Source organism: Marmota marmota, unplaced genomic scaffold (assembly GCF_001458135.2).
Source record: "Marmota marmota marmota unplaced genomic scaffold, marMar, whole genome shotgun sequence".
NCBI classification, from domain to species: domain Eukaryota; kingdom Metazoa; phylum Chordata; class Mammalia; order Rodentia; family Sciuridae; genus Marmota; species Marmota marmota.
Genome location: NW_025999894.1, coordinates 6,079,917 through 6,097,165, shown reverse-complemented (window position 1 = coordinate 6,097,165; position 17,249 = coordinate 6,079,917). Strand labels below are relative to the sequence as shown.

At 55.3% G+C, this 17,249-nt stretch overlaps 1 protein-coding gene across 1 annotated transcript in view; it reads left to right on the top strand.

Annotated features, from left to right (window-relative positions):
• Cdc42ep4 (CDC42 effector protein 4) overlaps positions 1–15,692 on the top strand; it is a 19,736-nt gene extending 4,044 nt beyond the window's left edge. Inside the window, exon 2 of the mRNA XM_015503540.2 lies at positions 12,915–15,692. Coding sequence (XP_015359026.1) covers positions 13,007–14,080 — 1,074 coding nt within the window. The 5' untranslated portion in view covers positions 12,915–13,006 and the 3' untranslated portion in view covers positions 14,081–15,692. The remainder of the gene's footprint in view (positions 1–12,914) is intronic.
• The last annotated feature ends 1,557 nt before the right edge of the window (positions 15,693–17,249 follow it).

Sequence of the window (17,249 nt, the reverse complement as noted above, 5' to 3'; positions counted from 1 at the left end):
CCCCCCCCCCCACAGATAATCTGAGGGACGCTGGAATTTAGAAAAAGCTCCCTGGAGCCTTTTGGATTAGGCGTCCCCAGGTACGTGCCCTGGGCGGATACTGTGTGCTGTTTGAGCTTGGGGAGTGATAGCCAGGGTGTTGCTGGGTATGCCGACGTCTCCTCACACCTCGCAGACATGTGGTGCCTGTGTTCCACCACACGTAAGCGTGCCCACCCATCATGCAGCTCCGTGCTCAGCTTCCCGGGTACAACCGGCTCTGTGGGGAGCCGGGACCCAAAATGTCACTTTACTCCCCACACCACCACCGAGCGCCAAGCTCTTAGGAGAGGTGGGGTGAGACCAATTAAAGCCCCTCTGATCTGATTTCACGTGCAGCCTGCTTCCTTCTGAGATGGGGATGGGGAGGAGCCCTGCTGTGGGGCAGGACCACCTCTCCCAGGTGCGGGACACCTGACCTGCCCTGCTTCCTGCCTCCCCTGGCCCTTCCTTCTGTGAGGGTGGCTAGCGGGCTCCGGGAAACACACGTTTCCAGGAAGGGCCCTGCAAACAAGGGAAGCTGCCGGATGTCCTTGACTCACTGGCTCCTTCTTCTTGGCTCCTTGGTTGGTTGTCATTTCCGGTCACTCCCAGGCCCTGGCTCCTTTCTTGTCCGTTCTCTGAGCTGTTGGAATCCTCAGGCAGTGAGTAAGGGAAGCCTTCTCTTTGGCTCACCTCCTTCCCCTGGTTCAAGGCAGGTGGTTCTGGGATGAGGATGGAAGTGAGTTCAGGAGTGGAGGGAATGGGGTTTCCAGGCTGGGAAGATTTTAACCGGAAATTATATGCAAACCTGTGTGCCTCCGGTGGGTGTTCATGCAGCCTTAGCCTCATCAGATCTCCAAGGCCTGGGGTCCCAGCAGAGCACACAGTCCCCCACCACACCCACATTATTGCTTATGCCAGAGTGGAAAAGGCCCAGAGTTCAGAATCAGGCAGATCTAGGCTCTTCTCTCATCTCTGTTCTTACCAACTGTGTGACTTGGGTGAATCATTGAACTCTCTAAGCCTTCCTGTTCTTATCTGCAAGGTCGGGGGGGACAATGATCATAATGCCTGGGATTGTTGGAAAGAATAGATGAGAAGGCTTCCTAATGCTCAGGACGGTGTATTTCACCTGAGTACCAAAAAGCAGTTTGATCAAAATAAGGCATCCACCCTGTGCTGGTTGCTAAGACAAGGCTGGGTAAATGCTACTCCTTTCTCGTATTCCTCCATGACCTGTGGCCCTGGGTGGTTATTACGCGCTGCAGGGACTGTCCCCCTGAGGCTGGGGGACAGCATTTACAACAGCATTTCCAGAGTAGGTTCCTCAGCTCAGCACCTTGGTATCTGCCAGGACCCACTCAGCCTGTGGATCCGAAGATCTCCTCATTACAAGGCACTCTTTGGACCAGACTGGGCTCCCTCTTTTATATTTGCCAACGACGAAAGGGTGAATTAGCCAAGCCATAGTATGCTTTCCCACAACCCAGCCTGGCTGAGTTATTGACATCGATTTCCTATCAACTGAGAGAATTGTAATTTCTGAAGATGGTGGAGACTATCTGTAGGAATCCATTGGTGAGCATGCCCATTAAGGGCACTAGCCCAAGGACAGCACTGGGGACAGGCGTACTGCGGGGAGCCAGGTGGGCAGAACATCCGTTCACCCTGCATGAGGCCCTGGGTTTGAGACTCAGCACCCCCTTCAAAAGAAAAAGGAATAGAAGGCTAGTTATTCATATAACTTTAGCTTTTCCGGGAACTACACTTTACAAACTAAAGAAAGGTGGATTTAAAAAAAAAAATAACCCAGTACATCTAAAATAATGTCACTTCCATGCAATCATAAACTATTAATACACAAATTATTAAATACTAGTGATTTTAATTAACATTACTTAATCAATAATTGATTTAATAAGTTAATATTGTTTTTATATGAAGACTTCCAAATTCAGCATGTATTTTACATGGAAAACACATTTCAATTTATTTAACTGAAGACCTAACTCAGAGCCTTGTGCATGCTAGCAAATGCTCTGTCACTGAGCTACATTCCCAATCCCCCTCCCTTTTTCTCTTTTGTGGTATTGAGGATTGAACCTAGGGGCATTAATCCATTGAGCTATGTCCCAGATCCCCCGCCCACTTTTTTTTTTTTTTTTTTAAATTTTGAGACAGGATCTCTGCAAGTCACCCAACCTGGCCTTGAACTTGTGATTCTCCCGCCTCAGCCTTAGGAATCCATGAAAAGACACAGACCAGAATACACTTTTAAGAAATGTTTACCTCATTACTAATCAAAGAAATGCGAATTACATACCATAGTTGTGTGCCACTGTGCCCAGCTCTTTTGCAATTTAAAGTATTTCTAAACTCCATCTGGAAGACTACCTAGATTAAAAAAGCAAAAAAAAAAAAAAGTTCAAGTAGGGATAATACCCTACCAAATGCTCAAAAGATATTGTCCATAGTGACATTCTAGACCTGGTTTAGAAATAAACAGAGCAACGAACAGAACACACCTGGAAATAGGCCCAAAGCTGGAGGTGTCATCAGGAGTTGCACACGTGGTAAGGTAGCATCTGTTGCTTTGATTACATTTTAAAACAGTCAATTTTATAAGGGAACAGGAACTCAAATTATTATGGGTCCTTTAAAATTTTATAAGTCACAGACATCTCTGGTTTGGGATATTCTCTTCCTAGTATTTCCCCCCTCAGTGGTTTTTTAAAAAATTATTGTATTTCCTGGTATTTAGAAAAGGTGAAAATATTCATAAACTCAAGGATAGGAAAGATCTTTAACGTCTCCATGATGTTAAAGCCGGAATCCCTACAGCAGATTTGACCATGTACATAAGTAGTAAGCACTATGTAGAAGACGACTGTGAAATTACCAAAATAGAAACAGGCGTATGATAAGTTTGCAAAAAATATCTGTAAACTATGGTGAAGATGTAAGCTTTAATATTTAAAGAGGTCATATAAATCCTTTGGAATATGTGAAGTTCCCACCTCACAGTAGAATAGGCTTCAACTAGCTATCCACAGAGAGAAGATACAGATGACCAGAAGACACTTAAAAAAAAAATGCACACCTTCATGAATAATCAAAGAAATGCAAATTACAGGTTTGGAAGGAAGAGTAGTTTTTTTTGTTACTGTTTTTTTTTTTTTTTTTGGAGTTTTGCTACTTTCAATTCAATGAAAGAAAATGGAGTCCGTCATCCTGTGTTGTTAGGACTAGAACTTGGCCAAACCTTCTGAAAAACACTAAACAACAGTAATTTTTGTCCAAGATCCTCTGGAAATAAAGACTGGGCATGTTCAACTGAAAGGGTGGTTACAAAATCTCACCAGGCTGAAGCACCCTCAGCCTTACCAAGTGAACTGGAGGTAAAGATGAGAGTGTAAGGATGAGAATGTAATGTGTAGTGTGATTTGTTAACATGCAAATACTTTCACTCCAACGTGAACAATGGTTGGCTTTGTCTCACCGTCTACAATGGGAAGTGCCACTTGTATAATAAGAGGGAAAATGTCAAACTCAGCACTATCCCTTGGAAGTGCGGCGGAGGCTCTGTGCGAAATTTACATATTAATGGCTGCATTTTGTTCTTGATTTTTTGCCTTTCTGGAGTTGGAGCCCAGGGTCTCTCCCATCTAAGCCTGGGCTCTTCCACTCCCCTAGCCCTGATAGCTACATTTGAGAAAGCACAAACCAACAGCGGAAATTAACATTTTATTTACCTGAACCTATTCAGAATATTATTTGAGCATGTGATCAATATGAACTCATGAATGAGGTATCTTGTATTCTTGTTCTCATACTGACTCCGAAGCCTAGTGGGTACGGTACACGGTACCACGTGTCACTCTGGACTGGCCACATTTCCAGTGCCCAGTAGCCATGTGCAACTGGTGGCCGCCATGTTGTATGGCCCAGGTGTGAATTATTGAATAACTCAGTGGCGGCAGAAAATGGAAGTCACAGAGAAGTTCTGGCTTGGACTCTTGCTTTCTTCTGTGCCCTGTTTACTCTTGAGCCTGCTCTGACGGATGCACCCCCCTCCCCTGTGGCCTGCTGTTCCCTGTGCCCCCAGCAGGGATGCCTAGGGAATGTGCATGGCCTCGCAGCTCTGGAAGCCATGTAGTGACTTCTGGGACTTGTTCACTTTCTCTTCCAGGAAGGGTCACACCAAAGCAGAGGATGTTTATCTTTAGGAAACGGGGTGTGCCCCAGTGTGGCCCGGCAGTGGCTGGTCCAGATCGACTGGCTGGCAGAGAAGGCAGAGCTGGTGCCCAGCCTGCAGGTTCCGAGAGCGGGGTTTGGTCAGGGCTCCAGTCCTCCTCCCCCTCCTCGGGAGCTGGAACTACCCAGGAGCTCAGGTGAAGCTTGCAGCAGGGCCTGGGCGGTTCCATTCCTAAGCAAAATGGGGGTGTTCTGGCTTCTGCTTCCCGTGATCCCCTCCACCTCTCCCCTCCCAGGGAGTCAGAGCACTGGGAGGATCCTGTTGGAGGAGGTTTCCATGCTGCCATCCTTGGGGACGGACTCTAACGGGGGAGTCATGAAGTAAGCCTTGGTTCTCATGGTGTGCGATACCCGCCCCACCCAACTTCTCAGCTGTGGACATCTGCAGAGGCCAGGCAGTAGCACCTCCTGCATAAACCGTGTGCCCTAAGTCGGCCAGAAGTGGGCTCACATCACCTCGCAGAAGCTGTGGGGGTAGTGAGGGATGTGCCCGCCTGAGCCATCGCTTCCCTTTCTGCTAAATTGGGGCAATCACGGCTCACTCCTTACAAGGTTGCTTTGAGGCTCAGAAGCACCCATTTCTTTTGTCCCCAGACAACGCCTGGCACTCTGCACCCCCCCAGTAAAGGAGCACTGTTGACATCCTGCTTTCTCTGCACATGGCCAGAGGCCGGGTGCCGGTTGCCCTTGCGTGACCCCCCAGGGCCCCCTTCTTGTTTTCTCCGCCTCTTTTCGGTGATGGGTGCAGCTGAGCTGGCTAGAGGACTGGCAGAAGCCAAGCCTCACCTGCTCGGGATATCTCTGACCGAATCCCACTGTTCTGTGGGAGGCTGGCCTCCAGCTTGGAGCTTCAGTGTCCCTGGACAGAGGCCAGTCTCCGGTGGGGTGGGAGGGATAGCTGTCACCTCCTGCTCAGCCGAGGAGGCTCAGGATCAGGAAGCAGCTGCTGGGGAACAAGTTCTCCTTTTGAGGGAGTCTTAACTCTCCCTGTTCCCCTGACACCAGATTGCTATTGATGACCCACTTTCTCCTCCCAGGCAACGTAAACAAGGACCGAATAAACAGGTCCAACTTGGGTGGCTGGGGGTGGGCGGGGAGGAAGAAGACGGACATCAGTGGCCATTGGGGAGGAGAAGGAGAGCAAATGAATGGCCAGGGAAGCCTGTTCACGTCCCCAGCAGCTGAGAACTGGAACTGGAGAGCCACAAGTGGCCTTGAAATTGAAACCTTTTTGAGACAGGGTCTTGCTAAGTCGCTAGCACTCGCCATGCTCCTGCCTGGGTCTCCCAAGTCACTGGGATGACAGGCATGCGTCCCTGCCCCCAGAAGTTGAATCGATAGCATGTGTGGATGTGTCCCTCTGGACACAGCTCCATTGCTGAATCCTACTTATCGGAGAGAACTTGGCCATAGTCCTGGGGTCACTGGGACTCTGAGCAGTCCTGGGACTAGGGTGCTGTTCCCCAGGACTAGGGTGCTGGTAGACGGAAGGCCTTCCACTCCCCTTTGCTAGCTCTTACTTTGGGCAAGATGGCACCAGGCGTGGAAGGTCTGGTGCCTGGCTGTGAGCCAGTGCAGGTATTGTCTCGCAGCAAGAGACTTGAGCTCTTGTGTCAGCTGGGTCCCTTGCCAGCTCTGGCTGGGGCAACTCACCTCCTTGCTCCACAGCCTCCTCAAAGCCACTGGGTTGGATAATCTCTGGCCCAGTGAGAGCTGCATTAACCCCCTCCACCCTACCACCTGTGAGGCTGCGTGAGGAAGTCACTGGGATCTGGACAGGACGCAGCAGAATGTTGACAGCTGCCCTTTGATCTGCAGGGAGGGTTGGCGACAGGACCCACCCAGGATTCCAAAATTCCAAAATGCTCAAGTCCTGAACTTGAAATGGTGTGACATTTGCATATCACCTACGCACATCCACCTATGTGCTTCAGTTCACCTCCGGGTTCCTTGTGACACTATAGAACATGAACACTGTGTCACCGTTGGTCCGTGTCCAGGAGAGATTCATTTTTCTTTTGACCGGGTTTGACGGGAGGTTCATCCAGTCCACAGATGTGGGGTCCACAGATATAGGATGCCAACCATATATTAATTAAAAAACAGGAAAACTAAAACGTACCAATGTACAAACTGACAACAGACACCTATGTGATCTTTAAAGACTGCTCACACGCGCACGTGCCCGTGAGTCAGATGTTTTTTATGTGACTCGCTCACGCTTTTATACTACATCCCTATTTTAGTGCATGGAGCCCTGGAGTGGGCAGTAAGCCCTGGCTTGAATTCATGACCTAGGCCAAGTCCCTCGATTTGGTCTCTCCGTCTCTGGAAGGATGACCTCACCACCCCCAGGTATAATCACGGAGCTGTTTCAGGTTCCCATCCTGGGCTGCTAGTTTTTGCTTTGTAACTGTGGCTGTTCAGGCTCTAAACATTTTCAGTGCAAGGACCTTAAACTCCTTGCACACGTTTTCAAGTAAGAAGGCCTTTCCGAGGTGTGCGTGGGGCTAACGATCCCAGTGGTTCTGAAGTCAGCTGGGTCCCCTGCGGTCCCCGCCAAAGCCATTTAGCAACGCGCTTCAAAGCACCAACGTCTCTGCCACTCAGCCACCCTCAGGCCCCCTAGCTCCCCTCAGCCCCCCTCAGCCTTACGCACTGTTTGAGTAAAACACTCTTCTGCCTTCGCCAGGCCTTCTTGTCTTTGTCGGCTCCTTGTCTTTGCCGGCTCCGGGCCTGCGAGTGTTCCAGAAAGTGCCTGATCTTTCTGGGGTGACAAGGCAGAGCCACTAGCCTTTACAGACAGGTGAGTCCCAGGACACACTGAGCCGCCTTGGGTAGCAGAATGCCTCCCGTTTTGGCAAAGTTGAGTTCTGCCCCCACCCGGCTGGTGAGACCCAACCCTGGGCCGAGTCCCTGCTTCCAACACCTGCCGTGAACGCGTCCCCGGCCTCCGCCTTAGCCAACCCATGTCCTGAACCCTCTCCTCTTTTCCCTAAACTCCCACAACAGCCCGACCGCATTCCTGCCTCTCTTCCCCTGTAAAACCAATGGCAGGAGCTTCCAGGTACAAGCGACCAGGGAATGACCCGTTTTCTTCAGGCACCCAGAATGGCATCCAGGCTCCTCACCTGGTCTGACATGGAAGGCCGTGTGTGGCCTGACCCGGGCCCAGGTGGTCTTTCATACTAGCCCTTAAGCACTGCAGTCAGCTCCCACCTCAGGGCCTTTGCATGTGCTGCCCTTCCCCTAGACGTTCTTGACACGGCCGGCTCCTCATTGCTCAGTTCTTAGCCTGTGATGCCTTCCTCAGAGGACCTCCCCTCGCCTCCTCCTCACTCACAGCACCCCATTTCCCCGGCCACAAGGGTTTGCTTTATTTACAGCTTTGAACCTCAGTCCCACCCACCCGCACCTCTCTACACACAGGAATAGAGCAGTGTCATCTCTGCTGCTTTATCTCCAGAACCTCATCGACTACCATCGTCCCTCGGAATCCAGGGGCATGGGTTCCAGGACCCCCTCAGATGCCAAAATCCAAGGATGCTCAAGACTCTTCTGCAAAGTGTCCTAGTGTTTGCAGAGAAGCTGGCCATATCCTTGCACAGGGCCTCCCAGATCCTTCCATCAGCCCTGGGTTACTTAGGACACCTAACACCGTCAGCATATCGTGCACGTAGTTGTTACACAGTGTTGCTCAGAGGAAGACCACAAGGAGTAGGAAGCCCTCAGTACAGACAAGTTTTTTTCCCACCGAATATTTTCAGCCAGTGGTTGGTTCAGTCTGTGGATTGGAACCCCCCGGGCATGGAGGTCAGTGCATGTGGACGTGTGGCTGTTGGAGACCTGCAATAAGTAGGGCGACGAATGAATGGGGAGGGAACGTGAGCCTCTTGCAGCCGGTGCGCGTCACGACTGAAGTCAGGCCGTGCCAAGGCCCTTTGCCCTACTGTCCAGCCACGTCACTCGGAGCTGGTATTGGACGGATGGTTGGAACCCCGGGGGCGGCTGCCCTCAGTGTGGGCGTTGGAGCATGTGAACTCCGGGTCCTGGGTTAGCCGGGGGTCAGCGGCAGAGTGGGAGGGCGGCCTGCCTGTCCCGGGAGAGCTGAGGGCTGGATCCCGCCCCAGGCTGCTGTGCCAGGGCAGGGTCGCATTTGGAGTGGGATGCGTTGGTTCATCCTGTACCCTCTGTCTGAGGAGGGCCTGCTGGGTCGGCTGATCTGGGAGGGTGGCCAGAGGTCCAGGCAAGTGTTGCCACCCACGGCCGAGCAGAGGGTGTGGCCAGCGAGGCCCAGCCAGGAAGAGCTGCTACTCTGGGGAAGGTTCTGTGGTCAGGGGCACAGAGGGTGGAGGAATCGGCCCTCAGCGCCCAGGACGGCTGCTCTGCTCTCCTTACCCCGCAGGGGTGTGGGATGTGGCTTCAGGGTGGAGCGCGTGTGCCCCACAGGGCTGGGCTCTGGGGAGTGGCCACCGGTGTCACTGGGCAGCCTATTTTAGCTGCTTCCCCGCGGCTGAGTCACAGTGCTTAGCAACACCCCTCCCGAAGCCGCAGCTCCAGAGGCCGATCCTCTTCCAGGTGGCCCCTCAAGGCCCCGCTCCAGGACCTGCCCAGGCTCGGCTGGAGCAAAGGCTGTCAGACCCTTCCTGCCATCTCCTCACCCCCAGGGCCTCTGTTAGTGGACAGTGAAACCAAGGACGCGAAACTGCCCTGTAGCCAGCTGCTGCTGGCCCTGAAGCCGCTGCCAAGCCCGTCACCCTGAGCAGAAGCTCTGGAACACCAGAGCCCCAACCCCAGGCTGTGGCTCCATCGAGGCCCCAGGTCTCGGGACCCTCCCGATGGATGTCCAGGATGGTTTGTCACAGGCCACGGCCTGCTATCCATGCCCTAGGAGTGGGACCTCAGTGGGAAGGAGGGATGTTGGGCAGACCTGTCCGTCTCAGTCTCTGGTGTGGGGCTGAAGGGGGTCCTGGGGCTCCGTGGCTGGCCCAGGTTGGAGGGGCATGAATGTGGCAGGCCACACGCCGTTCCCCTGTGACCCTGTCCTGTAGCCCTACCTGCAGGGCTGAGCTGGGAGGGGTGGCTGATGGGAAGGGGGGTTCCCCTGGCCTGTGGCTGCAGCAGCCTGGATACTTGCTCCCTCTGGGTGGCCACAGAGGTCACCAGGGGTACTCTCTGCATTGCTCACTTCAGATGGGAAACCACAGTGCTTGCCGGTCCCCCGGGCCTGGGAATTTTTGCTGTCACAGTGAAACCCTGACGCAACCCTGGAGTTCACAGCACGGACTCCCACCCCATTCTGACCCTGACACCCCCTCCTGCCCCTTCCGTTGTTTACCTCGTAAATAATATCAATATCCATCTGTTTTCTTTTGTTTTGTTTTGCTACTGGGATTGAGCCCAGGAGCACTCTACCACTGAGCTGCATCCTGGCCCTTTTTAACTTTTTTTTTTTTTTTTTTTTAATTTTGAGACAGGGTCTCCTTAAGTTGCCCAGGTGGACTTAGGATCTGCCTGCCTCAGTCTCCCCACTTTCTGGAACTATAGGCCTGGGCCACCGTGCAGTGACATTTCTCAGGAGCAGTTCTGACCCCCCAGGGACACAGGGCTATGTCTGAAGACTGGGTTGTCAAGGCAGGGGGAATGGATGCTGTTGGCATCTGGTGGGCAGAGGCCATTATTCCTGGGAGCGTCCCAGCCTGCAGAGAACTGCCCCAAACCCAAACAAAAACTGTCCATTCCAAAGCCTGGGCAGTGTTGGAGCTAGCTCTGGGATTATGCAAGAACTTTCCCGAGGCAGCAGCCGGCTCCTCCCTTCTCTGGGTCCCCTGGCCAGCCCTGGGGGGAGCACTCGATTGGTGGCCATCACTGAGAATGGCCTGGGGTGGGCAGAGGAGCACGGGAGCTGGGGCCTCAGCCTGGTCCCCTGGCTGCCGCCTGGGGCGTAAACCCAGATGACTCACCAGGCTTCAGTGAACTGTTCTCTCATGCATGGATGAAAGAGCTGCCCTGGGTGTCCCTTCCAGCAATTAGAGATGCCAGCATTCTGTGAGCCGGACTGGGAGCTGGCAGGTGGAAGCCCTGGTGTCAGAAGCCGAAAGGATCCGCAGAGGTCGCATTAAAGCCACTTATATTTCCTTCTGTGTCCAGCATGACCCATGCAGACCCTACCTTCCCTTTCTCTTTTGAGCCAAAAGGTTTTCCTCAAAGTTTGGCCCATGACTGGCCCAGGGGTTCACCTGTGGTGTGGACAAGTTGGTGAGCCATGGCCCATGGGCCAAATCCATTCTGCCATCTGGTTTTGTAAATAAATGTGGGTTTTGCTTTGGATTTTTACCTTTGGTATAAAGGATGCAGTCTGGGAACAATCATGAAAGAGATGCCCAGGGCAAGGTATTGGGGGCCTGGCACACTCTAACGTCCCAGCACTCCATGTCACCAACATTGCCGTTCTGGTAAATAAAATTTTGTTGGGACACGTGTGTCTGGTGGTTTGCATATTGGCTATCTCCCCCACCACACACACTGGGGATTGAACCCAGGGGCACTAGAGACCAGTTCTCACTCAGTTGCTTGGGGTCTCACCAAGTTGCTGAGGCTGGCTTTGAACTTGCGATCCTCCTGCCTCCACCTCCTGAGCCACTCAGATTACAGACGTGAGCCACCGCACCTGGCTTATGGCTGTTTTGTCCTCTAAGACAGAATTCAGTAGCCGTGGCAAAGACTATATCAGCTACAGAGATGAAAACATTTGCTCTCTGGTCCTGAACAGAGTGTTTGCTGAGCCCTGATCAGGCTGTTCAATGTCTGTCTAGAGGTGGAGGCAGGACAGGGAGGAGCCAGAGGACAGGGAGGATGCCGGTTGGGGTTCAGGCACGTTAACTTGCTGAGTGTCTGATGGGAGGAGGGAGAGCTGGCCCATCAGAGGGTCGTCTCAAGGCTCCCAGGAGAGCCCTCTCTGGCTCTGTGGCGTGTCCCTGAGAACTCGGTGCTAGCTGGAGCGTGAGCCGTATCTAGGGCATGGTGAGGGGCACTCTGCTGGTAGGGGAGGCCATCAGACTGGGCTGCAGGGACTTAGGTGGAATGAGAGTGTGGGGGGAGGGTGTTAGAAGGCACAGAGGTCAGGGTGGGAGCCCCGGAGCTGTGCCGTGGGCTGAAGTGAAGACAGAAGGTGAGAAACTGGGGGTCCTGGGAGGGCGGGAGGGAGGTGTCTGACTTTCAAAGGACAATTGAAGACCAAATAGGTGGCACCCAGGACTAGACAGAAAGCAGGACACAGAGCCTAGAGGACAGGTCTCAGTTCAGGCAGGGGCGGGGAGGACTGGCCCTGGCTAAGGCCTTGGGGAGCCTCGCCTGAGCCTGGGGTGTTGGGGCCCAGAGGGTGAGCTGCTGCCACAGGACAGCCCTCAGTGCAGAAGCTGGAGGACTGGCCTTGAGGGAGGGGTGGGCGGTCCCTGGATCCAGGGGATCGCCTGGATGCGAGATCCCGGGGGACAATTTTGTTTTAGCCAAGTGAAGGAAGGACAGAGGGACCAGGAAGGAGGAGGGACCACCCAGGCCCTGCCCCCTGTTCTGAGCTGTGCAGAGTGAAGGGTGGGCCTGGAACCTGTGTCAGCAGGGCTGGGAGGGACACGCACTTGGAGGCCTCGACGGCCTCCCTCACCTTGCTGTGTTAGGGCTCTGCACCTGTCTCCCCCACCCTACCCAGGGGTAATGCCTCTGGGGAGAAGAGGGCTGGTTTGGCCTTGACTCTGAACTGGAGCTTGGCCTTTGCCGTGAGCCGTGTGGGTGGCGCACAAGGCTCTCCTGGGCCCCCTCTGTTGTTTGGATTTCTAGCTATCATCACCCAAGGGTCTGCAGGTTCTACAGGGACTAGATCATTTGGGGTCTAGTCCCTGTCTCCCTCTGTCCCTAATAACTACAGAAAGTGGGAGAGGTTCTCCTAATCTTGAGCTCCCTGGATGATCCTGAGCAAAGACCGCGGGGCCCCTCGCTGGAGATGCCTGGGCAGGATTTTCATTTATAGGGTACCCAGCAAGGACTAGGAGGCCAGGGAGCTGGTTCTGTGGGTGCTGGACACCCCACCCCAATTCTGATTCAGAAAGACAGCCAGGCCACCCACGCGTATGGAGGTACCAGGCAGCGTCTCTGTCTCCTTGGGCCTGACTTAACCACTCCCTTCTCTCTGAGGACTGTGACTCAAGCTGAGGTGTCCACCAACTTCATAGGGATGGGGGTAGACAGCAGGAAGAACTTTCAGCATGTCTCCAGACTGCCTTCCTGGGAATCCCTGGGCACCTTGACGCCCTTGACCCCAGCACTGTTTGTTCTAGTAGCAGCCTGGTTTGGTGAGGGGCGGAGATGGGGAGGCATTGTCCTTTAACAGATTATTTGTTTCTCAGGTTTCAGGAAAAATGTGTCTCTGGCTTACTGAACTCTAACCAGATTTGCAAAATCGCTCCTCTGCCCTGGGAGACTATGGATGGAGAAACGGGCAGCATTTTGAAATGGCTGGCTGGGTTGTGGAGCATCGTCTGATTTTTTTGCAGGGGAGCTGGCTTTAAGTGACAGCCCCGTGGCAGATGGGCTTTGGTGCTGGTGGCCAGCTGTGCTAACCCCTGCCTTCTGTCTGCTTTCAGCCCTATGATCTCCGCGTCCTCCCCTGCTCCACCTGCCGGACTTGGACTTCAGCCCTGACCTCCGGAGGGTGCGCCTCCTTCCCACCGGCAAGATGCCCATCCTCAAGCAACTGGTGTCCAGCTCCATGCACTCCAAGCGCCGCTCCCGCCTGGACCTCACGGCTGAGATGATCAGCGCTCCGCTGGGTGACTTCCGTCACACCATGCACGTGGGCCGGGCTGGGGACGCCTTTGGGGACACGTCCTTCCTCAACAGCAAGAAAGGTGAGCCCGACGGAGAGTCGCTGGACGAACAGGCCTCCACGTCATCTTCCAAACGCAGCCTCCTGTCCCGGAAGTTCCGGGGCAGCAAGCGGTCTCAGTCGGTGACCCGGGGGGACCGGGAGCAGAGAGACATGCTGGGCTCCCTGCGCGAGTCGGCACTCTTTGTCAAGAACGCCATGTCCCTGCCCCAGCTCAACGAGAAGGATGCCGCGGAGAAGGGCTCCAGCAAGCTGCCCAAGAGCCTGTCGTCCAGCCCCGTGAAGAAGCTGGGTGCTGCAGAGGGCAGCGGGGAGGAGGCGGGCGCGGGGGACCTGGGTCCCCGGCGGAACGGGGCAGTGGCTGCCTACCCCCCTGACCCCCTGCTCGACGAGCAGGCCTTCGGGGACCTGACGGATCTGCCCGTGGTGCCCAAGGCCAGCTACGGGCTGAAGCACGCCGAGTCCATCCTGTCCTTCCACATCGACCTGGGGCCCTCCATGCTGGGCGACGTGCTCAGCATCATGGACAAAGAGGAGTGGGACCCGGAGGAGAACGGGGGTGGCTACCGTGAAGAAGGAGGCCTCAGGGGCATCGCTGAGGGTCCCCCGGTGGCCGAGGCGGCCCCTCCCCTGGTGAGGCAGGGCGGCAAGGGCGGCCCAGACTTGCCCCCACTGCCCTCCCACGCTCTGGAGGACGAGGGGTGGGCGGCGGCTGCCCCCAGCCCCAGCTCAGCCTGCAGCATGGGCAGCCACACCACAAGGGACAGCAGCTCCCTCTCCAGCTGCACGTCGAGCGTCCTGGAGGAGCGCAGCCCGGCCATCAGGGGCCCAGACAGGGCCCGGGTCACCCTCCCCAGGCAGCCCGACAAGGAGCTGTCCTTCATGGACGAGGAGGAGGAGGAGGAGGACGAGATCCGAGTGTGAGCCTGTGGGCTTGCTCCTGGGAGCTCTGGGGCTGTGTTTCTCTCTGCCCCCTCCCCACTATGACCTTTGACCTTACCATGCGGGTCGGGGGGCAACCAAGAGCCTCCCGTGAGGCCGTAGACCCTGGACCTCGTGGATGAGGGGCACTGGCCAAGCCCCCGAGGACTGGGGGCGGAGGAGGCCCGGGGCCCACCGGAGGGGCTTGCCTGGCTTTGTGACCAGACCCCGCAGCTGCAGAGGCCCGCTGTGTTCTTGTAGCAGGAGTCATTTTTCCTCTCCACCTCCCTTTCCTCCAGCCTGGCCTCAAATGGATGCCAGATGTCAACCTGAGTTCCTGCCACGCGCAGCCACGCAGGTCAGCCAGAGGCAGCCTCTGCTCCAGGGCCAAGGACACTGGGCGCCCCTTTCTCTCAATGGGGCCAGGGAACCTCGTGCAGCAGGAGGAAGGGGGTGCTCACAAGTCCCTCCCCCCTCCCCTGACTCCTGCCCCGGAAGCCTGGAGCCCCTGGGAGCAGGCTGGAGCAGGACAGCCAGCTGGACACTGAGCACAGCCCCTTCCTGGGAGCTGGGGCGGGGGCAGGGGGCGCAGAAGGAGAGCCCCCAGGATGACACTAGGAATAGGGCTGGGGCAGAGCCCTGTGGTTGTATTTGTCCTTTATTATTATTATGTTCAGATCCCATAGAGAGCAATATCAGGAACTGTCCCTAGGCTGCCACCGGAAGGAAAATGCAATCTTTTTTAGAAAACCTTTTTACTCCTTCTCCTGGAAATTCAGGGGCCAGTCAGCACACTCAATGTCTGGGGCCGGTCCTGTGGCAAAGAACCCAGCCCAACTCTAGGGATGGGGGTAGGTGTGGCTTTTGTTCCTGCCCACCCCCCCCCCTTGCTCCTTGTAGGAAAGTTCTGGAAAATGATTGTTAAAAAAAAAATAAATAACACATCATTAGGGGGGAGCTGTGTCCTAGGCAGCTGCCCGGCCCCCTCCAGGGTTCTTCCCCTTCCTGCCTCAGGCTCCTCCCCCACTGCTGGGGCCAGGAGGTTGCCAGATTTAGCAAAAACAAAACACAAACCAGAAGGCTGAGTTGATTTGAATTTCAGGTAAACAAAGACTTGGTTTTGAGTACTAGTGTCCCCCTGTACCATCTGGAACATTCTTACACTAAACAGTTGTGCGCTGCCTTTCTGAAGCTCAGATTCTCAGTCTGCCTCCCTAAGTCTTCCCCAGAAGCCTGAGTAGGAGCCCCAGAGGGGACAGCTGGTTATTTTTCTGTCCTGGGAACAGGCTGACCCACTGCCTGGTCTCTGGCCCGCAGGAGCGGGGAAGAGCGCTAACTACAACAGGGGGCCTGGGCCAGTCTGGCAGATGCAACCGCGTCCCTGGGCTGGCCGGACCCCGACTCTGAGACACTAACCTGGTGTGACCCAGCGCCCCAGGGTGCTCCTGTTTCCGTAGCTTAGCTCCGGAGATGGGCGGGATGGCAGTGGGTAGGCTGCCCACCGCAGTCCTTAAACCCCATCCAGTCAGCTCCAGACTTTAAACTGAATTTTCTTTTTCATGATATTGTTAAAGCAGCAAGAAAACATTAAAAAAAAAAAAAAAGCCCTCCAGCATGCCTGTGTGTTTGTCTCTGCTCTTTGGGGGGCTTACTTCAGGATGGGGGGACTGTCAGGAGTTCTGGGGCTACCTGTGCAGCTTCCCTCAGACCCTGGGGGCCATCCCCTCCCCTCTGGCACTGCAAACACGGGAGCCCCTTGGAAGGACAGGCCTCCTGAGCCCCCTGCCTGGCAGCCCTCCGGGCTCCGGAACCCTGGTACTGTTGGCCAGTTGGGAGCCTTGGTCACTGAGCCTCTGTGCACCTCCTTGTCCCACTCTTTCGAAGCTGGTGCGGACGCTGTAACAGGAGCTGTTTGTTGGAGTGAGGGGCCGTGTTCTCCTGGGTCTCCTCGGACCCTGCGCCTCCCACTTAACTCCCCTCCCCCTTCCTTCTGGAGAGCCCCACCCCCACCCCCCTGGGTGGCATGCTCTCCCTTCAGTCCTGCTGCTCCGGGAGGTAGAATCTGTCCTGTCACCATTTCCCAGGTGAAGAAATGTGCTTTGACAGGCCACACGGCTGCATCTCCAAAGTCACCGATTAAGCAGAGTTGGAATCAGAACATCATTGATCCACAGCCCCTGCCCCTCACCACCCCGCCAAAGCTTCGCGGCCTTGGGTGCCCACTGCCCCCAGGCTGCCTCACCCCCTTGCTCTCCTCGGCCAGGGCTGCTCTGAGGAGGGAACATGGCCTGGGCAGGCCCTGCTTCTGTCCTGAAACGCAGGAACCCCCAGGACCCCAGGGTGGCTGAGTTCTGGCAGAAGCCCTGCCCTTCTCCCCGGGGCACCTCCTCCTCTCCCAGGGAAGCAGTCAGAGGCATAATTAAGTGTCGCCCAGGTCCCTCCACCCAGACAGTCTCATTAGAGCTGATGAAGGATGTGGCCAGGCGGAGTTATGAGCCAGACGGTGCGGGGTGCAGTGGCCCCCAGGGAAGGAGAGTGACAGGGAGCAGGGCTGGGGCACACAAGGACAGCCCAGCCCAGGTGACAGGGCTGCGACCTGGCTCAGACGTGGTGTTGGAGGGAGGCACTTCAGATGAGGCCCAGGAAGGTGCAGCGGAGGGCCTTGAGTGGGGCTGTCCCTCCGGACAGTGTAAATCCAGGGGAAAAGCCACCTCACCCACAGGGACTGGCCCAGGATTTTTTAAGTTGGTGAATTATAATTACACCAGTGGGAGAATCCAGGGTTCTCAAGGGTCTGGGAGAAGCCAGCCAGCCCCAGCCCAGTATCTGTATTGACCACGATGGGAAGCCACCACCAGGGACCCGCGGGGAGACCCGGAGGCTGCTCACATAGAGCTCCACCTGTGGTTTTGCCCAGTTCCACCAGGTGGCCTGGGGCCAGTTACTTTCCCTCTCTGAGCGGCTTCAGTTCCTCCACCTTCAGAATTAGGTGCTGTCCAGTGGTCTTCAGTTTTCTGTTTGCTTGTATCAGGGATTGAACCCAGGGGCGCTTAACCACAGAGCCACCTCCCTAGCCCTTTTTCATTTTGAGACAGGGTCTTGCTCGGTTGCAGAGGCCAACCTTGAACTTGGAATCTTCCTGCTTCATCCTGAGTTGCTGGGATGACAGGTG